The sequence below is a fragment of the Aphis gossypii genome, chromosome 2 (genome assembly GCF_020184175.1).
Source record: "Aphis gossypii isolate Hap1 chromosome 2, ASM2018417v2, whole genome shotgun sequence".
In the NCBI taxonomy this organism is placed as follows: domain Eukaryota; kingdom Metazoa; phylum Arthropoda; class Insecta; order Hemiptera; family Aphididae; genus Aphis; species Aphis gossypii.
Window position 1 is genome coordinate 6,163,158 of NC_065531.1, and position 20,727 is coordinate 6,183,884.

The 20,727-nt window shown below is 27.3% G+C and overlaps 1 protein-coding gene across 8 annotated transcripts in view; it reads left to right on the forward strand.

Moving 5' to 3' along the window:
• Window positions 1-13,243, forward strand: part of LOC114129527 (adenylate cyclase type 5) — a 178,608-nt gene extending 165,365 nt beyond the window's left edge. For all 8 annotated transcript variants that reach the window (XM_050199940.1, XM_050199946.1, XM_050199941.1 and 5 more), the window contains 11 exons: window positions 1,709-1,850; window positions 1,971-2,068; window positions 2,252-2,336; window positions 2,455-2,571; window positions 2,691-2,804; window positions 2,908-3,044; window positions 5,724-5,860; window positions 5,935-6,044; window positions 9,931-10,282; window positions 12,012-12,136; window positions 13,012-13,243. In XM_050199940.1, the coding sequence (XP_050055897.1) occupies window positions 1,709-1,850; window positions 1,971-2,068; window positions 2,252-2,336; window positions 2,455-2,571; window positions 2,691-2,804; window positions 2,908-3,044; window positions 5,724-5,860; window positions 5,935-6,044; window positions 9,931-10,282; window positions 12,012-12,136; window positions 13,012-13,140 (1,546 nt within the window). In that variant the 3' untranslated portion in view covers window positions 13,141-13,243. The remainder of the gene's footprint in view (window positions 1-1,708; window positions 1,851-1,970; window positions 2,069-2,251; window positions 2,337-2,454; window positions 2,572-2,690; window positions 2,805-2,907; window positions 3,045-5,723; window positions 5,861-5,934; window positions 6,045-9,930; window positions 10,283-12,011; window positions 12,137-13,011) is intronic.
• The last annotated feature ends 7,484 nt before the right edge of the window (window positions 13,244-20,727 follow it).

Sequence of the window (20,727 nt, forward strand, 5' to 3'; positions counted from 1 at the left end):
GATCTTAAAACTGCGTTATCAATCAAGTAAAATGGAGTAAGCATTATTCGTGACTCATTCTGTATATAATTTATTTCATGGCAGCTTACAACGAACGATTATGAACATCCGCATTAAATAATTTATATTTAATACAACAATAAGTGAACGAGTAAACTATCGAAAATATGTTAGCTAACACCCCTACGGATGACTCGCATCAGCACTTTCTATTAATACAACAGCGTGCAGGGACTACAGATTAACACATCACTATAGTCTTTGTCAATACTTGTGCTCCTGTAAATCGAACAATACAACTATATACTGCAGTTACAATGATGTAGCTAGCAACATTATTTACGATAAACTTTTTGTTATAACATCGTCTTATAGTTATTGGTTGTTTTAAATAAAACGGTAGTATAAATATATAATCTAATAAATGTATTCATATCCTGACTTGGAATATGTTATTTTTTAATGATTCTAATACTGATTTATTGTCTTAAACTGTTGTTAGTAAATAATGCAAATTGCAAGTGTTTGCTACTGAATTGCGTATAAAAGTTAAATTACATCTTGAAAAAGCAAAGGTGAATACAACATGGAAACTAAACTTGAAATGAATTGTATAATTTTCATTAGTGAAACTTATTTGATGCTTCGTCATCATTTAGAAGTTCGATTCCGTGTAAAATATATGTGTACCTACTAAGTTCTTAAAAGTTTTGTCGTTCTATTCTCTTCAAGCTTATTTTGAGACATATAATACGGAATATGATGTGTATGACATGAGTAATAGTTGCCAATGTTGCCAGTTAGTAGGTAATAAACTTTTTAGAACATGCTGATCACACTATATTTTCGATCCCTAAAAACACTGCAATCAGACAAATAATAATAACTAATAAATAATATAGTACTAAAAAATAATCGAGATATCCCATGTAAATATATATATATATTTTTAATACATTGAGTATATTTATAAAATATTAATGTAAAAAATATGTTACTGGTGTAACAATGTAACATAATACAATTTATAAGTTAAACGATTTATAATTTATAAGTTTATAATGTAGCTATTATATGCTTGTACAATGGTTATTATTACCAAACACTATTTAATTAATATTTATATATAACACAGTATAATATTGTATAATATTATAATTTATGCATGAATATTTACTTTTATTTATTGTATTTTTTAAAATGTAACCAATTTAAAAACCTTATATTTTGAATTTTCACAAAGAATTGTTTTAACTTAAAATAATCGCTTTCATTAAATATTTATAGAAATATGAATTTTTAAAAATTTTAAGCTCACAAACCCGCAATTAATACTTATTGTCCATTGGAAACTAACTATACCGTTTATTTATTTTATTGTATTTTTAATCATGTATACAAATTAGTTTTTTGTTATTTGTCTGCAAATAATATGAGAAAAAAAACAATGAATGTAGCAATCCGATGTAGTAACTCTGTTAATTATACCTCAACAATTATAATTTACTTTAAGGCATTTTGTTTTTATATATTGAGTATATTATTAATTCTTGTTTTCGTGCGCTAGTCGAGTTACCAACCACCAGCTAAGACTATGTTATTTCGACACGTGAAAATCTAACGTATACGTAATACGTTCATCATTACGATTTGCACACCTATGACAATGCGTTGAGCGGCTTAACGGGTATTTTTCTTTCGTTTTCAGCAAAGACGAACCAGAATTGAATCACGGCGAGGTGGACGAATACTTGTTGTGCGCCATCGACGCTCGGAGCATCGACCGTCTTAAATCACAGTACTGCTACCCGATAACGTTGAAATTCCGCGACACCAACATCGAACAAATCGTAAGTACCGATATAATAATAGCAATAGGTACACACGGTGCGTTACATTAGCACCACCGTTGTACTCGAAAATACTAATAACAATAATCCCCAAACTAATCGGTATTGTCTGTTACGTAGTACAGCAAAGTGCCTGACCGGATGCTCTACACCTACATGACGTGTACGGTGTGCATATATTCGGCTATTACCGCCGGTCACGTGATAATTCTACCGCTGTAAGTATATTATTCCTATGTCATCGTGTTATTAAAACGGTTATCTATCATTCTCAAGCTAATAACATCGTAATCCTCGTGACCACTGACACCTTTCTGCACGTCCTGAGTACCCTGCGACGTCTTATCGTTTTCAGGACATTGGAGTGTTTGTTAATGCTTTCCGTTTTTCATTTTTCGTAGGTCCTATTTGTTACTGGGATGTTTATTAATCGGATGGCTAATGATCTTCCTGTCAGCGGTAGTAATTTTTCGCAATCGCCTGATGGTAAGTAAATTCACCAACATCATAAATTCATAATATTTTATATGATTTACCTGCTGCGGGTACGCCCGATGATACGACAGTCGATAATATTGTGTTTTATACACTCTGTTTATTTAAGGAAATGACGGAACCACTGAAAAAAGCTTCGCAAACAATCAACCAGAATCGGTCCATAGCTCAATCGCTGGCTCTAGCCATAATCGTCTGTTGTTTTTTGACTTCCATGACGCCGCTGGTAACCTTTATTCTATAGTTTATAATATTATCATTATCGCTGTGCTGTTCTCGATTGAATTAACAATTTTATAGGTACAAAGATTAACCCTTGACCGTCTGTTATTTTTTTATTTTCAGATCATTCACAAACTGGAAGTGTGCTTCAACGAACAAAACAAAAATGCCACTGAAGTATTGGTCGTCGAAAATCCAATAATTATGCGGGAGAGCGCTTGTCAACTTTTATTCAACGTAATAAATTAATAGCACATTTTAACAATCTATAAAAAATCATGTTTGTATTCGTATCATATTATTACTATTGTAACATTTCGATTTTATACTTTTTTCACAGTATTTGACCGTGTGCGTTATCATCCTGATGATATTGGTTGCTGTATACCAAGTGCTCATCAGTCTAGTCAAACTCTCCTTGTTAATATTTATATCGACTTGTTATTTTATATTTTCCAGCATATTCCTTAATCACAGGTAAGTGATTAAATCTTATGTTGAATAATAGTTTTTACATTTTTTTTTCATTTTTTCATTTTCATATCCCGTTCAAGTCAAAATTATAACATACTTTACAAATAGTCACTATTTGTTGGGTATCTGCTGTAAGAAAAACATTTAAATTTTAATTAATATCCGTAACCTAAAACTATTGCATTTATCTCAATAACATTCATTACAGCTTACACAGAAATTAAATACTAAAAATAAACATACCATAAAAATACCAACAGATTTGGTATATTAATTTATATAAAATACAAATGATATTTTCGGTCTCCGTCCAAATTTTTATATATTATTAAAATCGCACACTGTAGTTAATTTAATTATGGCCATCAATACTCAAAGAAACATTCATCTACAACCATATTCAAATTATACTACGTATAATAATTCATTTGTGCATAACTAATATAAACATCAAAAAAGTCTTTTAAAATAGTTCTCTCACCTCTGCTACGAGCAAATCACGTATGTATATGGAATAGAAACCATTTTCCTTAATAACTAAGATTGTGACCATGTTCATTATTCAGTTCCTAAATTTATAAAAGTTTTTGAAATAATATACGTAATATATACACAAGGGAAAATCTATTGAGAAATTTAATATTTGATACAGTATACACTATACCATTTTACAGTTTTAATTGAAGAAACTGTTTGGTCTGTTTTGAGATTTATTTTTTGGTGGAATGGCGATGTTATTAAAACTTGCATTTTTTTTTACCTTAGTTATGGTAAAAAGTTCTTTTTGTTAACATAAAGTGACAATTTAATATTAAAGTTCTTATGTATTATTTATATCGTAAAATTGATAAAACATTTTAATAAACGTGGTTAAAACGTTTTCCAAGGTACCTCCTTATATCAGATAAAAATGCAAATTCTGCAAAATAATTAGTAACTAAAACTTTCATTATTTTCGAAACAAAGAAAAAAATAAACAAGACGTTGCGAAGTTTTTTCATTTTTCTCATCTGACAAGTTAGATTTCATTTACTATCAAATATTACTAATTTTACTTTAGAATGTACTTTTTATGTATATATATTATATATATATAAATTTAAAATTGTTGTAAAAAATAAATTATGGCTAAAATAAGTGTATAATAAATATATGTAAATTGTAGACTAATAAAACTATATATTCAAAAACAGCCTCTTGTTATAGACCACATTGTTTCAATTTAAAACAATTATATTATTTTATCAAACGTATAAACTTATTTTGAAATTTGAATCAAATCCTGTTATAAATTATTTTAAGAATAATTACAACACAAATCAATCATTTTGATATGTGATAAGAGTATTATCCATTAAGATGAGATTCGACAAAAATGTCTATTTCTTCTTTAAGAAGATTCGTCACCAATATACAACAAAATAAACGATTTTTAAAATGTTCATGTTATTAGTTAATTTTATTAATGTCGACTATCCAATAATAAGGTATAGCCGCGAGGGACAATTATTATCTTCATTATGATACTTCAAAGAAAATATTTTTACCGTTTTATATCATCCCTATTTTCTAATCTACGTATAAATTTCGTTTATTTATTATTATTATTTTTATACATATATATATCTTTTTGAACTTAAAAAGCTTTGAGTCATCATTATATTACTTTTTATACCTGACTTATTTTTATTTCTTTGAATAGGTAGACATTTTTTAAAGGTTTGTGTTTAACTTGGTATTAAATTAAAAAATTTAATTGCCAATATATTTCTAAAGAGAATATAATATTATGGAAATACAGTAAGAACATGTTAAATAGGTACAAAGTACAAAAATGAAAAAAAAACAAATTTCCTATAACTTCCTCAAATTGTTTAATACTAACTTACTATATGTACTATATATTTTACAACAAACGCCGACTAAAATTTAAAAAACATAATGATTAAATAAACAATATAATATTTTATTAAATTAGTTCACTGGTTCAAAATAAATCACTATTATTTCAGTATATAAATTACTTAAACAATGTTTAGTATTTTCTTAATAATTTATTTACGGTAACAAAGTACAGGAAGTATTGTTTATATGTTATAGCTATAATAAAAAACATTTTAATTCAATTAGTCTAATCATTATGTTATATTTTGATTTATAAATAGTAAATACTAACCAAAAAAAAAAAAATGATAAATCACTAAAATAATTACCTATATAAAATTAACGTTACTAAATAATTAGGAGTTATATATACAAAAAAAATCAAAAAATTGTATAGTTATTTGACTTGACTGAATTTTACAATATTTTAATTTACTAAAACGTAAATAAGTACTTATAATTTAACACTGTACATTGCATGTTTACATTTACATACCTAACCTAGTTTAATGATTTTGATTTACTGCTCTCAGCAGTTGTCAAATCGATCATCTACAACTAATGGATTATGTTAGTTCAATATATTATAATTATTATTTTATCACCCAAATATCATTATTGACTTGAACTATTTGTGGATGACTGATGATTTATGATTACTCTCTGTGACATAATGAAGATTGAATTTTTATCACTATTTAATAACCAGGCGCAATATTATATAATAGATTTCTTTCATGCATAAACCTTACCACCAAGAATTTATTTTACATTTAAAATTTATCTCTAACCATATAGGCCAATAGAAGAATCGTTTTGGATTCGCATACTCATGTTTGTCGTTATGTTGGGACTAATTGTTGCGTTAATTCTACAAGCACAACAAACAGAAGTTACTTCTCGGTTAGATTTTTTGTGGAAATTACAAGCTACAGGTAAGAAGCTAATCTATCGTTAATTATTAATTGATAAAAGTTTTAAACAACGTATATTTTTTATTGTTTTTCAGAGGAAAAAGAAGACATGGAACATTTAGAAGCTTATAACCGTAAACTTTTAGCAAATATTCTTCCAGTTCATGTTGCCGAACATTTTTTGACTTTGGACAAACCCGTAGACGTAAGTAATTTTTCCATCTACAAAGTAACAATATAATGTAAGAGATATGACACTTTTTTTCATTAGTCCTATTTTTAATTTGGATTGGCCTCGGGTAAAATATGGTGCCTGAGTCAGACTTTTAAACAACACACAAGTTTTGTCATAAAAATTTAATATGTACTTCAAATATTTTTTGTGTTGTGCATAAATGTTAAATATTATGATGTATTAATATATTATTATAAGTAAATTAATACTATCAATAAAAACATATATTACATTTATTGAGAATACAATTTCAAAATAATAAAAATACAATTAAAAAAAAAAAAATTAGATAACACTTCAATATGACTACAAAATAATTTATTGCATTGTGTTTTATTATTCAAATTTTCATTCAAGATTTATTGAAAATCAACTAAAACGGAACTATTTAATTATTATTCAATAAGTACATAACTAAAATACGATATTTTAAATATCTCTAAAAGATTTTGCAGGTGTAGTAGTATAAAAGATATATCGTTCGATACCTGATTTTAGTAAAACTTCTAAAACAGTATACTCTCCTGTTATCAGTTAATTTATGCTAAAAAAAATGGTTTTAAAAAGCTTAAAGCATTATCTACACAATTATTCTAAGAATTTCTTTTAATATTATTTTAAATAAAAGGTTTTCGAATTTCCACTTGCACAGCTTCCCGCAAAAACCATATTGTTTAAAGCTGGCAACTTGTTATGTATTCTAAATATGGTGAATTGATATTTTTTCTATCGAGTATTTTTAACAGGATGCATATTATTAATGGTTTCAAATTGTTAAATTAATTAAAATGTATTCTTTTATTGAACTATTTACGCAAATGTAAAAAAAAATCAAAATAATTCTTAAATTTTCAATTCTTGTCACCGTCCTCAATAACAACTCAAGTCCAAAACTATACTTTATTAAAAACTTTCTTGATCCGGCAAGTAAGAAATATAACTGCGGATAAACAAATTGTTTTATATATATATATAAATATAAGATTTACCTAAAACTGCCAACAGGGCAGACTTTTCCCCTAATTACCTACAGGTAGTATGTGGAACAGAAAATTACTTACGTAGAACCAGGACACATCTTGAGTGGAAAAAAAGGATAACTACTATATTTTGAGATACGATCCGTAAGCAAGCATTTCATGGAATCAAAGAAGGTTTATTTTATGTGTGTAGATTTAAAAATTATAATTATTTAAACATGAATTGATATTAGGGGAAACAACAAGAAAAAACTGAAGCTTCAAAAGGAATTTCGCCGAATAAAACAAAAATTTCCTACAAAAGAACGCAGAAATGCGTTTCATGGTTTTCGATAAAATAAAATATACAATTAGGTTTATGGACGAAATCATGGGTATGCGTATGCAACTTATTTATCAAAAATGATTCACATGCCTTCTCGTATATTTACGAACAAAGCGATCCGTCTCTTCAGTTATACAGGATTAAAGATGATTTATTCGTTGTGTATTTATGTGCATGGTATTTAAAACACATTCAATTAAAACTAAAATTATTTAACCTAAAGCTGATATCTGGTGAAATTACAAGCACAAACTAAAGCTAAAAAAGAAATTTCGCTAATAAAGAATACAAAAGAACGCATATAATGAATTTCGCGGTTTTCGACTGAACAAAAATACCACTATATTAATGAAATCACGGGCACACATATTACGATATCTTATCATATATATATTATATATCGATATTTTATTAAAAACAATTCAAGTAACAGACATTCATCAAAATAATTGCTTCTGGTACTAGTGATCGCCAAACCATTTTGTGTATAAACATTTTACGGTATACCTATATTCTAAAATATAATTTCCATGGCGTACAGAAGAACTTACCATACTACGAGTGTGCACCTTTTTAATTTATGTTATAAAAAATGTACAATTGCAAGCAAACTTTAGGGTTTCACAAATGTATTGCAAACTATTTATTCTTATAAAGTTATAAGTTAAAATAGGTCAATAGAATAATATTACATGATCATTTTAACAAATTACAAAATACAGTATGAACTAATATCAATATTTCTTGTCTCTAAAAGACCCATTATGACTATAGTGAATATTTATTTTATTTAATGCTGTATTTCTTTATCATTCAACTAAAGAAAATGTTATTTAGTGTTCTACAAAAATAATAAGGAATAATATTTTTGAAAATACGATGTATAGATTTGTCTAAATATTGTTTCAAAGCAATTTAAATTTACAAAAAAAAAAAAGAAAAAGAAAAATGTCAATAAATAATAAAATATAAAATCATTATATCAAATCCTCTATAATATTTTTGGTGGGACCAGTTTCGACCAAATTAATCGTCTTAAAATTAAGTTAGTAATGGTTTTTAAATAATATAATATATATATCCATGTTTTTTACTAACATTCTTGTAAAAAGTCATTTCAAACGTTTTTAAAAATACATATTCAATTATCATGGTTATAATACAAATTACCAACAATTGTCTACTAAAAACTATTAAAATAATCATTACATAATAATATAACGTCATATCATTACTTTTTAGTTAAATAATAATAACTTTATTACTAATATTATATTAAAATTGCATAAAAACAAAAATATATACTAAAAAATGGATAGCGTCGAAATTTCAAAAAACAAAACAAAATGAAAGAAATACATAAACACAAGGAAAAACGTAAATTTTTAAACATTTTAAATAGATTTAGCGAAATTACTTACTATAAGTTTATAAAAAGCATGAGTAAAAATTAAAAAAAATTATAATTTGTATTTTGTGATGACTTAGTAAAAAATAAAGATATAAATTAAATTGTTTAAAAACCATTTCCAACTTAATTTTAAGACGACTAAAATGGCATAGTCGAAACGGGCCACTCCCCATATTTTTATAGGTAATTTTACTCTACGATTACTCAAAAATTATAAAATATAATTATACATGATATATTTTATCAATATTGCACGTGGGTCTGAGACAGGAAACAAATATTGCATTGCCATCCTTTTTTAAAACCTTTTCTTATCTATAGAATCTTGAATATCGCTTATTAGTTATTTAAATGCATATTATAATATGTCATTACATATTACGCGTGTTTACAATAATACGTAAAAATACCAAAATACCTACCTATAATTTTATTTTGATAAATATTTAGTTAATATTATTAAATATATGCGTTTGACATTTAAAAATAAAATATTATGATCCAAAGAAAAAAACGTTCGTGAACTAGCCACTCGATTTTAAGTTGGAAAAACTTAAATCAGAACCATACTTAGATTACGGGTAAATCTGTTGCGTAAGTAGTGAGATAAAACATGAATGAAGAGACAAAAAAGAACTTCATAAAAGATAAAAGCTTTGAAATGGATTATGTGTGTTACGAATGATTCTGCTGGGTTCGAGTTAAAAATATGCCCATCTCTGATCCTTATATACCTACAGAAAAAAAGCTCTATAAATTGCTGGAAATGTGTGATGAAACTAATTTTATAGTATTTAATGATGGCTTGAGAAATTTCGTATACGTCACAACATTATTTCTAAAGCTACCTGCGGAAAAATTATTTCCATTGCACAGTTGCAATACACCTTATTATAATAATTATAATAATAACCATTGATATGCGTAATATACTCGTACACCTTAAGTAAAATCAATAGAACTTAATTTTGCAAAAACATAAGTGTAGGTACATTATCTTATTATTTTTTTCCTAATAGTAGATAATTCTGACGGTACGGTAATTGTCCGCTATTCAGAGATCTCAATGTACTATTTTATTATAAGTCACGACCTTTTTTTTTTTTTTGCACTCTGTATACAACTTACTGTATGTCACAGGAACTGTACCACGAGCAGTGCGACAGCGTGTGCATAATGTTTGCGTCCATACCTAACTTTTCCGAATTCTACGTGGAGCTGGAGGCCAACAACGAGGGTGTCGAATGTCTACGGCTGCTGAACGAGATCATTGCCGACTTCGATGAACTGCTGAGCGAACCGCGTTTTCAATGCATCGAAAAAATTAAGTCGACCGGCGCTACGTACATGGCCGCTTCCGGACTGACCAGGCACACGTGCGATAGTAAACAGTATTCGCATGTAACCGCAATGGCCGACTACGCGCTCAGACTCCGCGAACAATTGGCATACGTGAATGAACACTCGTTCAACAATTTCCGCATTAGAATTGGTAAGTTCCGATAAGACACGGTGGTAAAATGTACAAGATAATCAACGTTTGAAAAGAAAAAAAAGTCCCCGGGAGAAAAATCTTACTAGAAGAAAATATCTATCCCTAAGAAAAATTTTCACTTTTTTATTAATTATTGATCACATTAGATATTAGTATATTACATACATAAACTTTTTTAATTATTTTAAATAAAAACACTTTACATGCATTGATTTAGGTAATAAATAACTATGGGAATATTCGATTTTTTTGTTTTAAATTCTACAATTTACTTATATATATAAAATCACTAAGAAAAAATCGTAATAGTTCTTTATTATTCGTGAAAACGACAGAACAATTTATTGTAGGTATCTGTGTTCTATCATTCTATGCACATTACACGATTAAATTTGAATTGAATTGCTTTCAAAATATAGCTAAAAATAATATTTTCTTTGAAAAACGTTTCAAATAGTTCAAATTATGGTGAAAATTTAAACACTTTTCTATATAATAAAATATATGCAAGGATAGGTTACATTTAGCATAGTCGAATTTGAAAACAATTACATGCGAGATTCTAAAAAATAGTAGGTGCAAAGTCGTTCAAACACTTCAAACATACAGATCTAAATAGTAATCTAACTAGTCTAAGACCGTGATACTGACTATAATAATATAATGACGGTTTTCAACACATTATTAAAATAATAATAATATAATAATAACTTTATTGCTTACAATAATTAATATTATCATCAGGTACATTTCATAAATATAATTATTAATATTGCAGCGCGATCTATAAGCTTAATTATATACTAAGAGCGCAATTTTCTTCTACTATACTCTATTCCACCTATAAGAGTGAACCGTTTTCGCGCATGCTGACTGAGCCGCCAGCAGTCGACGGCGAGTGTTAGGAGCACTGTGATTGGTTGTTAGCTGTCGTCAGCACTCCCGTGGCAACAAACACGCGCGAGAAAAAATCAGTTTTGGTCGACGAGTGGTTCACTCTCAGGCGGAAGAATATACCTCTACTGCCGTAACAAACAAAATAAAAATAAAATAAAATAGATTTAAATAGTGCGGCCAGCGAAATTAGATGCTTGACCGTCGCGCCCCAGGTGGCCGTTTTCATGCAAACCAGAGGTTCTACGAATATAGCTTATTAAATGCATAGCGGCATAGCTGCAGAAAAAAATAGTGCAGTTGCTGTTTTATGAAAAGTAATATTGTTTGTATCCTTACAAACAAATATTTTATTATCGTCTAAGATACATTCAATAGACATAATAATATGTCAGAGCGTTTAAAATTATTTTACGCGGGAATATAGTCTAGAAAACACTGATGAAAATTTGCCACTTGGGACGCAACGGTCTCCCGCCTAGGTAATTTCGCTGGCCGCACTATAGTAACGTTTTTATATAATACGTCCATAATTTGGCAAATCGTTTTGTGTTATCAGTGCCGGATCTAGAATATTTTTTTACCTGGGGCAAAGTATAAAATTAGCGCCCTCCCCCTTTGTTGTGCCCACAATTTGGCGCCGTAATTCAGCGCCCCCGACCAAAACTTCCGGGGCAAGTGCCCCGGTTCGCCTCCCCCTAGATCCGGCCCTGTGTGTTATTATGTTAATATGTCAATAGAAGTATAATTTTTAGTTGTTGAAAAAAACTTAACTATATCACGATGAAAAATATATAATAGATTATAAACTTTTATTGTATTTGACCTGCAGGTATAAATATTGGTTCGGTGGTGGCGGGCGTAATAGGAGCTAGAAAACCTCAATATGACATCTGGGGCAACGCCGTGAACGTGGCTAGCCGAATGGATTCGACCGGAGTTTTGGATAAAATACAAGTAAATTTTTTTTTTTAATGTATTAAATTGTCAACACATCGTTGTGTACTGAGCTGAACGTGTGTTTCTTTTAACACGATATCGCAGCGGATGATGTTTATTATATTTTATTATTATTATTTAACATTGTATGATGTATAATATAATAATAATACAAATTATTGTCAAAAGAATTAAGAAATTAATTTTGTGTACAAGAGTTGGTTGCATTAGTGTTTTATTTAAATTAATTTATCGTTACATAAATAAAGCAATAATATAAAATAAAGTAAACGAATGTAAGAATACCAAAATTTGAGAGATATTACAAAAATTAGATATATTATAACGCATAATACGCTGTCTCTCTGTGTCATTAAAACATTACACATTTACACAAGGAATTTAATTTATTTATAATAATTAGTTTGTATATCTTTTAAATAGAATAATAATTTTTCTCTATTGAATATATGTTAATCTAAGCAATCGGTTAAGTTTATTTTTATATATTATAATTATTTATTCAAATAAAATAAAATTTTCCTAAAATTATGTAACTAAATTCTTGAATTTGAGTATCAGATAAAATATGCGTATTCCATCTTAAATCAAATTAATAAACTGTTTTAAAAATCCCTTCGTAAAAGTCCCCACAAGTATGTACTTTTTATTAAACCAAGTTTTTTAAATGCTTTATTTTTTGTATAATTAATAATCTATTGGTAAAAGATATTTTTTAGTCAAATTATACTCCAAGGTCCTTTATAACAATATAATATCTACCTATTAATTATTGTAATCTTACTAAAATAACTAAATGCTTAATATTATAAACCATAAGTGTATCAGTGTAACCATGACGTCTTAATTGATTACTTCGTGAAATTTTTCAGGTGACCGACGAAGTGTATGAAATATTGAAGCTAAAAGGATACCCATTAACTTGTCGTGGTGTCATCGAAGTGAAAGGCAAAGGAAACATGGTTACCTATTTTTTGGACAATTACGCTCAGCAAAATTAACCTATGTTGAAATACGTATTGTTATTGTTGTTATTACGAATCATATAATTATATAATTATCGTTGTAAATAAAAATTCGATGTATCGATGTGTTAATAATTAATATTTAGTTTGCTGTTTGTGTATTTATTATTAATGATGTTACAGCAGTCTTGTAAAAGAAACTTTTTAAAAGTATTTAGGTACAGATTTTGTAAGATATTTAAAATACAAAATTTTAATACTATGTAAAATCAAGAATTTACTAGTATTGAAGTACAAATACAATTTACACTTAATTTTAAGAAAATTATTTTTAAATAGTTACTTTTAAATACTTGAAAATTTTGTAAAAAATTTGTTTTTCTCTTATAAATCATCAAAACCATTTTTTATAGCATTTTACGTTTTACATAAGTTTTTTAGAGGTTTTACACCCTAAATAAATTAAATTATTTGGTATAACCATAAATTGCTCATCTGAATTTGGTTGATTATAAATCATATAAAAACCAAATATTATTATATTATATACTTGAAATATTTTTTGTTTTTATTAAACTTAAAATAAAAAAAATATTATATATAAATTATAAAAGTAAAATATTTACAAATTAGTATTTTATTTTGAATAATATAAATAGGTAGGTACTCTGAAAAATTATTAAATATTTGGTTCTTTTTAAAGTATTTAAAATATGTATTTGATTACTTAAATATTTGGATACTTTTACTCAAGTATTTTTACAAGACTGAATTTAATATTATGAAGCTACAAGATTTCCCGAAGTACGTCACGATTCTCATCCTACACAATAATTAAAATTTAAAATATGTAGGCACAGTTAAAAAAGTTAAGTTCGTGAACTCTTATTGAACTGTTCTATTTAATTTGTTTATTAACTTATAATATTATATGACCAATGAAAAGGAACGATGTCCTTTCAATAAATGCAAACATTTATTATTACGTCAAAAATGGTATTTTTATATACTAAAAATACTTGCAAAATTAGTTATCGTTTTATAATAACTAATAAATACATTATAAAGTTTATTTGATATACTTAGTGAAAATGTATAAATAATTTAAAATAAATAGTCCATCTTAATCTTATATAAAACAAGAAAAAAATATACCCAATAATCCAAACATATAAAATATATTGATAATAAATTTAATAATTTAAAAATCAGCCAGTACAATATAATATAATTGTATAAAATTAAATAGGTAGTTTAAATAAAATGATATACTTTTTTAGCTAAGTTTAAGGTATTATTTTTTATTAGGCATTATAATTGATCAAAATCTGGGCCATTGACTGAAATTACAAATCAGTTATGGCTGTCTAGTGTCTTTCTAAAAAATGAACCACATTATGTCTTCATTACTTAAATAATAGATTCAAAGTGAACAATTATAAATTATAATAATAGTCAAGTCAAGAGGAAGACATTTTTTCTAAATGCTTGGCTGCAGGACCAAACTTATTAATAATGATATCCTAAAAATAACAAAAATTATTTTATTTATATTATTATACATTAAAGTTAAATTTATAATTTTAGTAAAGCGGCCCCTACACGATCAATAATATTGAATCAATAAATTTCCAACCCTAGTTTGAATTTCTTCATTATACAATTGTACAATCCTTCAATATTTGTACTAGACCGTCAATAATATTGCACAATATCAATTATTGTTCAATATTATTGATCGTGTAGGGGCTGCTTAGGAACATAACTTAATAGAAACTTCTTCCTTAATTAGTATTTCATCATAACTACTTAAACAGAAATTATTAAAACATTATTAGTTGGTATATTAAAACTAGAAATTATTATTATATCTATGAGTGATAAATGTACGAGTATAATAAATCGTTTTTCCAATTATATAACTATGTTTCTTAAACTGTGTTCCACAAAACTCCAGGGTTCATTTTAGAGTTCCACAAAACTTAAGTGTTTTTTTCAAAATATTCAAGAAAATTACTTTATAAAATCATATTAAATAAAGCAGCTAGTGAAAAAAGTTGTGATAGTCGTGCATACTTATAAAATATACTTAAAATTTTAATACTACATAAATAGTGTAGTCAATTACAGTAAAAATTGTTATACAGCAAAAAATATCATAGGTATTTGTAATCTTTACTCTTTGAAATCACTTATAGATATGTGTAAAACGGAGGAATCATAAAAAGCAATATCAAACATCTCATTGAAATTTATATTTAAAAATGCAGTTTGTATGTTATACAATAATAACATGTAACTAGCCAAAAAGAACCACACACATTTTTGCTATTAGGTAAATCTTAATAGGTAATTAATATTAATATAATAATTATCAATATTTAACTTCTTACATTATTGATATAGTTTATACTAGGTATCTACTATTAAAGCATACTGTTTCAAAAACTTGAGGGCCTTGGTGTTTTGTAGTCCAATAGCGCCATGTCCCTCCATCAGTCCCTTAAAATATTTTATTTTATTTTAATAAAATATTATAAATACATAAAAATTTAAATAGGTACCAAGTTACAACAAACATTCAAACAAAATTGTACAATATTAGATTACTTAATTTTCTACAATAATAGTATGGTAAAAAATTAAAAATAAATTGATGGTCTGTGAATCTGTGATTAAACATTCAAATATTTAGTATTATATTTAATTATCTTATAAATATCATAAATCTGATTTTAGTGATTGCAATATAGGCAAATAGTAAATCGCAGATATATGACTAAATAAAAAAAAAGATACTCCAGCTATTTAAGTACAATACTCATAATATATCTCAGTCATACATTTTTATGTTTACTTCCAGTATAATAACTATATGATATTAATGAAAATAACAAAATTTACCAAGACAAATTAAAATCTTTAAAAATTGAACCTTGATAACTATTGAATTCAAGCAAAAAATAACCAACAAAAAACTATTAGGTAGGTACTAATTTGTACCTATAAAAAAAATTCTCAAACTGATTAACCTATAAAAATATATTCATTATGGTTGTTATTAATATTTTATAAATAATAGATCTACCAACAACTCTATTACAGTATTGTAACTTTCGCCTTCTTGATTCACATTCATTTTAAGTATAAAGTAATCAAGGCACATTTATACCGATATAGGGGCAAATATATTTTAGGGCAAAAGATGCTATAGCATCCCAGACAGTTCACGCCTGCCTTCAACTATACTTAATACAAACATTCCATCCTCTTTGATTAGGTTTGGTATAATCTTTTATAAATACCTCCTCTCCAATATCATTATTTTTTTTTTTAGTAATTTTACCTTTATAATTTTTCATTTCATTATTACACTTCATTTCATTGTTAGTACTTAATGTATTTTGTTTTAATCTGTCAAACCATATGTTATAACATCTCTCTCCAACTTCATTCTAGTTGGAGTTTGATTTGTGCTAATATGGATAGTAGTCCTGTACAAGAATAAATACTTGCATAGTACTGACTGTATAGATATATTTTTGTTATCAGCTATAACTTTTTTTAAAACCCAATTTAAATGTTTTTACAGTGTTTTCCGCTGCACCATTACTTTACTTGATGGATGATATGGAGGGCTAGTTAGATGTTTAATACCATTTAATTGGCAAAAACCACTAAATTTAGTGGATATGAAAGGTGTACCGTTGTCTGTTACAATAGTGTAAGGTAAACCAAATCTGAAAAAAACTTTTTTTAATTTTATTAACGTGTTACTAGTATCAGACTATTTTATTTTAAATATTTCTGGCCATTTTTAAAATGAATCTGATATAATTAGAAACATTTTATTCATAATTGGACCAGCATAGTCAATGTAAATTCTATCAAAGTATTTAAGCTCTGGTCCATTTTGTTAAGACTACTTTTAAAGGTTCAGGTTTATACTTTATGCATAATACAAATGTCTCAATTTTTTGCAATCGATTCAATGTCCTTGTCCATATTGGGACACCAGAAATATGATCGAGCTAGACTATTCATTTTTACAATATGTGTGATATGTAATTCAGTAAATAGAAGTTTAGTAAATTTTATGGGAATTAATACTCTATATCCCCAAAATAACACTTTTCTTTGACATAAAAGGACTCTAGAGATCAGTAGCGTGCCTAATGCATAAAAACATTTGTTTCCCTTTTGAATTTCTATCTGACATTCGTTCTTCTGGTTCTTCTTCTAAAGTGTCCAGGTATTTGAAATACTCCACTTTTTCGAACTCATATTGACCTATTTTTATGGTCTCAATAATTCCAAGAACGCTATTTAGTTTTCTACTAACTTTCATGTATTGTGTTTTCTCAGTGTTAAGATGTAAAATCATCTTTTTTGCCACATCTATTAACCTGTCACATAAGCTAGACTACCACGTTTTGTTCCTCTTCCCCTTACAATACTATATAATCTACAAAGGCCAGTAGACTAATGGAAGTTCTATCCGTTATTACTCCTTTATCTCATCTATAATCTTTATTTCTCAAATCACCTACTCTAAAACTAAAATAAAAAGTATTGATGACATGACATCACTCTGTCTAAGCTCGGTTCTTACCTCTATTATCTTTAATATTACGTTTCCTACTTTGACTTTAACTTTAGTCTGTTTTATATTAGCTTCAATTAAATGCACTATTTTCCTTGAGAAATGGAAATGATTCAAAATTTCTGTTATGCTTGTTCTATTTATTGTCGTACACGCCTTTTGAAAATCTACAAAGTTGAAAGTTTATATAAAGTTCCTTATTGTATTCTAGCTTTAATGGAATAGCTGTCTTAAAATAAAGATCTGGTTCGTCATTGACCTATTTTGTCAATCCGCATTGATAGTCCCTCACCACTTCTTCGGTTAGTGGTTTAATTCTATCTAAGATACAATATGATAATATCGTATATTATTTTATTTTTGCCAAACGGAAATTTACTAAATGTATGTAGGTATGTGAAGTACATAAATTAGGTGAGCGATAACAGTACAGTTAATCAACAATTATACAGCTTAAAACTGTCTAATAAATTACAAATAAAATGCTGCATTAAAAATATAGTTATATATAAAGTATAGACAGATAAAATAAAAAGAGCAAATATACGGTATAAACTATATGGCATTATTGACACAACAAAGTATGTGGTCTAAAAGATTGTTATATTACCTATGTTGTATCTAGCAGATAGCGCTATCCTTCTAAAGTTACTAAACAAACTAGCTTGACGCCTTTTTTATGAATTTGAATTTTATATATGCTATTCCCCCCCCCTAATCCACCGGTAAAGTTTCACTTTCCCACAATCATTTTATTAATAAGTATATACTCTCTATTATGGGGGTATCTGCATACTTTAATATTTCCCCTTAAATCCCGAAGGTCATCTTTCTCGGGATACTTGTAGTTTTTAAGTCTTTTGATTTGTCGTTTCTCCAATTTCCTCCTTAAAATATAAATAAATAACCAAATCATAAAAAGAAAAAAGAAAAAAGCGGGTAAGTGAGTACCGCTCTGGCGCTCTGCTGTACATTAGGTGCCGTGTGGATCGCTATTACATATATATTATAGGAGTGTTAAATTTTAATCAAATGATAGTTATAATTGTAAACGAAAAACGATTCTGAACGAAGATGATTTCGTTCAGAATCTAAAAGTGTGGTCAAGTGGGTACCGTTCTGCTGTATAGTAGGTCACTATAATAATTATATCATATTATCATCAATTATTGATGTATTCATTTTAAATCCAATCCTTAACAGTGTATACGAAAAACGATTCTAAACCGAGATGATTTGACAGCCTAAAATATAATTTCCAGTGGTTGATGAAAAAGGTGGATTATGTTTTAATGGCCTGAATACACCAAAATGTAAGTTCTTTTACAATTATTGTAAGCCAAACTTATGGAAAATCTTGTATTAAATTGTCAACTGTAATGATGTATACATTTTGATAAATCATTATTTGAATTTAAGGATATTAAATTATGATAAATACATTGTGATATATCATTATTTAAATTTAATTATATTAAATAAATATATCATCCGGTACAACCACATAAACAATAATTAACGAAAGATAATTATTGCTAATTAGGTAATTTTCAGATTCAAGAAAATTAAATAGAATATTATCTGTATGGTTGCAAAAACATTAATTAAATATAATTATTATTGATTTTAGATTTAAGAAAATTAAATAGAATATTATTTGCACAACTGCAAAAACATTAATTAACATAAGATAACTATTATTGACTAAGTTATTTTTAGAGTTAAGAAAATTAATATTCTTTGAAGCTGTATAAACACAAATTATTATAATAATAGTACATATAATAACTATATCAATGTACAAATGATTAATGCCGCTATCTGTAAATTCATGTACAAAAGGCGGCATTAACATCTGTAAAAAGGACTACGACAGTCAATTCTTGCTTTTGCATTAGCAAAATCATTTACCATGCCAATGTCATTTAGTTGTTCTGCCATTACATGTTCAATTGCTATCATAGCTAATCCACTTAATCTATCTTTAACCATGGTTGACCTTAAATATGCTTTAATAAGTTTGAGTTATACTGGCGACCGTTACTGGTTAGTAATAGTAAACGCAATGCTAAACATACATTTGGAGCAAAATCTCCTGTATTTATTAAGAAAATACAAAATTATCATCCAACGGAGAAGGTGGATCTCTTTTAACAATCATAATTTTTAAATTATCATTCAGAAAAGGCCAATTCGCAGGGTCGGTACCTATTGATGGCGAGTTGTTCATCTTGAACTTTAACCGTATCAAAAGTGGGCGAAATTGTTGTAGAACAAGTATCTATTTGTTTTTCGGTAGCTACTATTTTTTCAAAATCGTTAATATGATGTAAATCATTTTTTATAATAGCTTTGTTGGTTTGTGTTAAGTGTTTTGCTTTTTCTAGATAGGGAAGAGTTGAAGAAGATGAATGTATTGTGACATCAATTAACTTATTAGAATCGTTTGTTGAAATTATATTACCTTTTTGGTTAATAATATCAGCATATTTAAGTGTATTTTTAGAGGGACATTCGAAACATTTTTTAAGAGAACCAGATTGTTTTTTCAACTCGGCTTCTTTTTCAGCTTTATTTTTTCTGTACTGAGAGCCCGAAAGTTTGTGTCTCCCATCTGACATTGTATTCCCTTTATTTTTAAAAACTCGACTGTACTAGAAAGTTAATAAAAAGGTACTATAAATACGAATTGAAATACAAATATATACTAAGAAAAGAAGAACAATATATTTTAACAAAATGTTATGTGGATTACAAATGAGCTGTTTTTTAACCCGTCGATGGTGTCGCAACAATTACCATTTTTAGAACTACTGGTTTATATTTCATTCGATTTTGAGACGATACTATATAAATTCTCCATTGAGTTATTTACAAAAATTAATACGGAAAAACATCAAATATTTAAATGTTATAAACAAACTAACAATTATTGAAGTCCAATGTTGTCGTGTACGTAATAATACCGTATATTTTGGCGTTGTTCTCGCCGCAGTGGCTCGCACCGTCACTGATCGCCT